The following is a 6,020-nucleotide window of genomic DNA, read 5'->3' on the forward strand; positions in this document are numbered from 1 at the left end:
CTTTTGTTGTTACACATTGTAGACACAGTCTCGTGATCAGACCCTTATTTAGTTGGATTGCTGTCAGTTAGATTTAAGTGCCTCTGGCATCAAAGGCCCCATGATCTCCTTGATGTCTCTGGAGTGAGACGGAGTCTCTTGTGACCACCTGGCTGAGGAGAGTCATTTCACTCTGTTCATAGACAAAACAGTTTTGGTTTTGTGAAACCATCTTGTATCCAAGAAAATAGATACTATGAAAAAAAGTTTATTTTTTAGAAATCAAGTTGATATAGCATATGTGACATGAACTAAAATGACAGTTTCAATGGAAACTGTTTCTATGTAAATGTTTTAAATGTCTTGTCCAGAAGGACTATGGGACATTAATCATCATCAATAATTACCTGTTCGTCACACTCAGGAAATTACTTTTCCCCTGTGCCGCACCTGCTTAAATCTAAATAATAGATGGGGGGCCACAACAGAAACTGAGACCCATTGTCTCCAAGGTAGCCAACTGAAGGCATCACATGACCTGGCCAGGTAAATAATAGGGCAGAGTTGAGGCCGAGCAATCAGTTAGGCCTTAACTGAGAAGCTTTCAGAGTTAAAGAATACAATCAATGTATTGTTTTCAATATATTATGTTTTGTAAAAATAATGAATTGGAAATAATTGATTATGAAAGTACAGTAGGGTACACGTGTCTGTCATTTATCAGGATTAGACTGGTTTGATTTAATTTTTTTCTTTGGCTGACTATTTCTTGTAATGTTAAAAAAAGTAGTTTAACACTGCACAGTTCTTTTTAAATTATTATTTACATACAGATATTTGATACAGAAAAATTGTATCAAAGTTATGTGTATGTTAACATTACAGTGGCATACAGGAAAATAACTGCATAAATAACTTTGATACTGTTTCCGTACATTATTTACATTTGCATGTTTCCATTACAGTGGTGTAAGAAAAGAAAACACACTATAAGGTTTTCGTTTGTTTTACATAAACACTATCAAAGTTATTTAATTTGCATGTTTACAGAAACATTGTATAAAAGTTACATAGGTACATTTATATATTTGATCCAGTGTTTCTGTAAAAATATAAACAACTTTCTAACATTTTTCCTGTACACCAGTTAACATAAATAACTAGGTATAGAAACACAGTATCAAAGTTATTTATATCTACATTTGCATAACGGTGGCATACAAGAAAAGGTTTATAAAATATTTTATATGTTTACAGAAACACTATGAAAGTTATTTATATTTACATGCTTGCAGAAACACAGTATCAAAGTTATTTATATTCACGTTTACATAGTGGCATACAAGAAAAGGTTTATAAAATCTTTTATGTTTACAGAAACACTATGAAAGTTATTTATATTTACATGCTTGCAGAAACACAGTATCAAAGTTATTTATATTCACGTTTACATAGTGGCATACAAGAAAAGGTTTATAAAATCTTTTATGTTTACAGAAACACTATGAAAGTTATTTATATTTACATGCTTGCAGAAACAGTATCAAAGTTATTTATATTTGCATGTTTATTTGTATCTATACATTTACATTAAAGTCCTTTGATATCTATCCTCCAACAGCAAGTGTTTTGTCTGGTCTTTAATCATTTGCCCATGCTTTTAACAAGGGGCCATTCTGATAGTTTATAAGGAGGCAAGCAACAGTGTATAGCTGGTTGATGGTCCTGGTGTCGCAGAGAGGAATGACCGTATCCAACAGCTTGTGTTGCTTCACCCTGCCGACAAGACGCTCCATGTGGACCCTGAGCCGAGCAATGGACTGAGTTTCCCTCACTTCCTCAGCCGGCATCTGTTCCTTCTTTAGCAGACAGGAAGGTCGGTACACTTTGCACGGTACACAGTTGTCTATAAAAAACCCTTTGTTGACCATAATGGCCATTTCAGGTTTCAGGAGTGACACAATCCCAGACTGCTTCAGAAGCTCCTTGTCACTGACTGCATACACGGATGACACAAAAGTGACTGCACCATGCGGTGCCATGCCAATTAAACCCTTGTAGGTGCAATGGGACCCTTCACCTTGAAGCAGAAGAGAGGTTGGTGTTTTGCAACGCAGCTCTATGCAGTCTATCACAACATGTGTGTCTGGATAGTCCTGAAACTCCTTTGGCATGTGAGCCTTGACCGCCTCTTCAGACATCCAGATGCGCACAGATCCAAGAATGGCATAGAGAAAATTGGCCCAGCTTGTAATTATTGGACTCACGGCGGACTGATGGATATTGAATCTGTGAGCTAGATCTCTCTCTGTTAGACCAACTGAGAGATGGACCATGAAGAGGAAAAACTCATCTATGGGCTGCATGGACTGACACTGTTAACAAAATTGTGAAAGTTTTTTTTTAATACATATAATGCGTTTAAGTAGAGAAAGTAATATTGGTAGAATAAACATTTCTGTCTCTCTTCCCCCCACAAAAAAATTTGTATGTAACAACATCATAAATTAATTTTAGATGACCTATAAATGAATTATTTACAGATGTACTGCCTGATGCTCCAGCTTCGCTCATTGTAGCTGTCCTGACTCTGATCAAACGAAACATGTTGTGGGACGCGGGCTCAATGAGTCTCCAGAACGCCATCAAGTGGTTGTAAGTTGCAAACCTATAAGAAATGTGGGACGTTTGAGATAATATACACAACAACAAATGTGATGATCAACTACCAAGTTGTAGCTTATTTTTTATTTACAGTGTACTAAAATATAAGTCTTGTAAACCCTTGTTTAAAAAAGTACAATTTATCATACTTCAACTTAAATAATATGCTTAGTAAGTACTTGTTAAAGAAATAATCAACTTTAAAAGAATATACTTACGTGCAAACTGAATGTAATGATTTCCGGACACTTAATTGCATGTTATTTATGATTAAATGAAAAGTAGTTTAATTTATATTAAATGCAATAAGATGAACTTAAGAGTGCTTTTCTGATCCACTAAAGTAGGACTTTGTATTTGTATGTAATTTCATAAATTATGAAAACAAATTATTGTTAAAATATGGTTAAAATGTACTGACAAGCATTTATGGTAAACTAAATACTAATTTCTATTTAAACTTGAATGTCATGTATTTGATTCATTGATTATTATTATATATATTTTATAATATAATTTAGCACCATGCCAGTTACCACAGCTATATTCAGGTTACGACTGGAGAGAAAAATAGAAAACGTAAATAAACAAACCATATTTTAAAATAATAATAACAACAAAATTAAAAAAATTTTTATAAAAGGTTTTTAAAATTTATCTATAAAAAAAGATTTAAAACGAAATCTGGTCTTCATAAAAAAAAAAAACTTTTCATAAGAATCAAAGTTAGTCAACAAATCAAAATAAGCGTAGACCTACTTCCTTAAACCATAGCAAAAAAGATTAATATAACAATTATTTAAAGCGTAAAAAGGCGACATGAAGTGAACGTCCTAACTGTGTTAAGAAACAGTAATGAAAATGTGCTCTTAGTACACTTGTGGCATTTTATTTTCTTAATATTATCTGCAAGTACAGTTTTTTTTTTTCATAGCAACCCATTTAGGATTTGAAGTACACTACTAGTGAACATTCAATACAATCACTTGAGTGCTACTTAAATTAACATGTTTTATGAAAAGTATGAAAAAGTTATGGAAACATGTATGAAAACGTTGTTTAGGTTTTAAATCTTACCTAGTGTAAAACCGTATGTCATCGTCAGATGCAGCAAATCGCCCCAAATAAAACCTCTGAAGGACAGACAACTCTGCAACCTGCCTCTTCAGGCGCTCGACCTCCTTTCGGAGAACTTCGGCCTCATCCACTTCCAGATGATCCTGGATGAGAGATGAACAATAATCATGCTCCTGATGCTGGAAGCCCGTGGGCACAGGATCTTGTTTTAAAGGAGACGGGACGCGTCTCCTCCTCCATAACCCGGTGCGCTTTGGTGCTGAAGTGTTCGAGTTGTTGTTCCTCGTGAACAGCGTGGGCACGGCGCCCTTCTTCAGCAGTCGGCGCGACGTGGGAGTCGATTGCTCAATAAAATCATCAGTCCTGAAGTGTCGACTGCAGACTCTTGTATTAGGACTGACCTTACAATCCTCACGCCGGATATTCTGAAGCCACGTTTTGCGTGTTTCTTTGTTCAAAGGGAAACTGTGGAAACTAATCACAGAATTAAATCTTGAGGACATTTTACAGGACGGGACACAGCAATATCGAGACGATGCACCTTCACGACGAAGATATTTAAAGGTTTTTGAACTCATTACTAAAACGTTATATTTTAATATAATGCAGCTACTAAATGGTGTATCACTGTAGTTAGGTATAATGTAATAATATATCAATTTGATTGTGATCAATAGTTAATCGAAATATGTCAGAAAGAGTTAACTACTAACACAGTTTCCTATCGGTGAATACTGAACCGGAAGCTCGTGTAGACACCGAGAATTTAGCGGAAATACGTAGGCAGTAGGCATATGGCAAGCCGTGTTAGCATTTAATGCCTCTGGCTTTAATAGCCTTGATTTAGTTTTGACTAGTCAAAATTCCAAATGTCTGTTCTGCAATTTTGACTCCTTGACTAGTCATAATATATTTAAGCTATAAATAATATTTTCGGATATAGTTTTGACAACTAGAAATTGTAACTAAAGTCAACTATAATTTGTACTTTGTGTCTCTAATTGAGTGAAACATATAATTTGAGATATTTCTAATATTTGACTAGTAGACAAGAATTTGAATTCTTCATAATCAAATCTCATTTAAAGTCATCATGAAATGGAAATTGTGATGTTCTTTTTCCCCCTGTTGTGAAATATCTGAGTGAAACAACTTCTCAAAAGAAAAAAAAAATGTATTTGACGGGACTTTGTTTTGTCCATTAGGAATTGATTGGATTGTTTGATTAAATTAGAATTGCATATGTATTACATTATCGTTCTGACTAGTCAAATTATGTTTGCGACACACTGAAATACAATTGTAATTATCTAAAATATTATTTAAACCAATTTTGTTTTTACACTGATACGCTTGCCATAGTAGGTCGTGCACTGACGATTAGATGACACCATGTGGCAGCTGTTGGACATTACACATAAAACATCCTGATGGTAAAACACAACATGCATGTGTTTTTCGAAATATTCTGTTATGTTGTTCTGATCTGTTGCTGTCTGGATCTGTGGAAGATATTTATAAAAACTGATGAATCCTCAAAAAAAAAAAAACGAAATCTCTACTCTGAACCAAACTGAAGAAAAGCTTTAAAAAGTGAAATGCAGAACCCTTTGCACATGCAGCTACAAAAACTAGCCCACTTGAGAATAGAATGATTGAACAAATAACCAGTCTTTTTTTAAAGGAGGTTTATTGAGAATAACACATACAAGGAAGACATATTTACTGTAACAATAGAAAACCATATGCAATGCTGCTCTCCAACATAAAAAACATTTTACATGACAGACACTTCATGTGTCAGTCCTAAAATGCTAATAGTATTTCATAGTAAGACCCAAACTATTTTCACAATACTTATCTTACCAAACTATGTGTCCTGCAAGAAAGCTGGACAGACTTTTGTAGCATACTTATTTTAGTTATCCAATTCTTTGACATTATATCATATATTGCACTTATTGCAATCACATTTTATTTGATACATTAGTGGAAATCAGACATTAGATATGATGTTATGTGATTATATCTGAGAGAAATGTACAGAGCCCTTACAGGGACATTAGTCATGGGAGAGAAAAAAATCTCCATGCTTTTACATTACCCTGAGAAACTGTGCTTTTTGCTTGCAAAATCTTTGCGTTCTTTTGCTAAAGTTCCTGATTCAGTTGCAAAAGTTTTCTATTCGCTTGCAAAATTTTTGTGCGCAAATGCAAAACTAGTTATGGAAATAACATAAGGTGGGAGAAAAAAAGTTTTGCAAGCAAATGCAAAAGCTTTGAAATTTTGTGTGAGCATCC

General features: G+C 34.3%; 1 protein-coding gene across 1 annotated transcript; it reads right to left on the minus strand.

The window, feature by feature from the left end:
- Positions 1–1,545: 1,545 nt before the first annotated feature.
- Positions 1,546–4,349, minus strand: LOC107656083 (uncharacterized). The gene is made up of 3 exons (XM_016443772.1): positions 3,721–4,349; positions 2,521–2,647; positions 1,546–2,354 (listed from the first exon to the last, which is right to left on the minus strand). Exons 1-3 carry the CDS (start codon positions 4,296–4,298, stop codon positions 1,620–1,622), a joined length of 1,440 nt encoding a protein of 479 aa, XP_016299258.1. The 5' UTR covers positions 4,299–4,349; the 3' UTR covers positions 1,546–1,619.
- Positions 4,350–6,020: the final 1,671 nt, after the last annotated feature.

This window comes from Sinocyclocheilus anshuiensis, unplaced genomic scaffold, assembly GCF_001515605.1.
Source record: "Sinocyclocheilus anshuiensis isolate Anshui unplaced genomic scaffold, SAMN03320099.WGS_v1.1 scaffold51, whole genome shotgun sequence".
Classification (NCBI taxonomy): Eukaryota; Metazoa; Chordata; class Actinopteri; order Cypriniformes; family Cyprinidae; genus Sinocyclocheilus; species Sinocyclocheilus anshuiensis.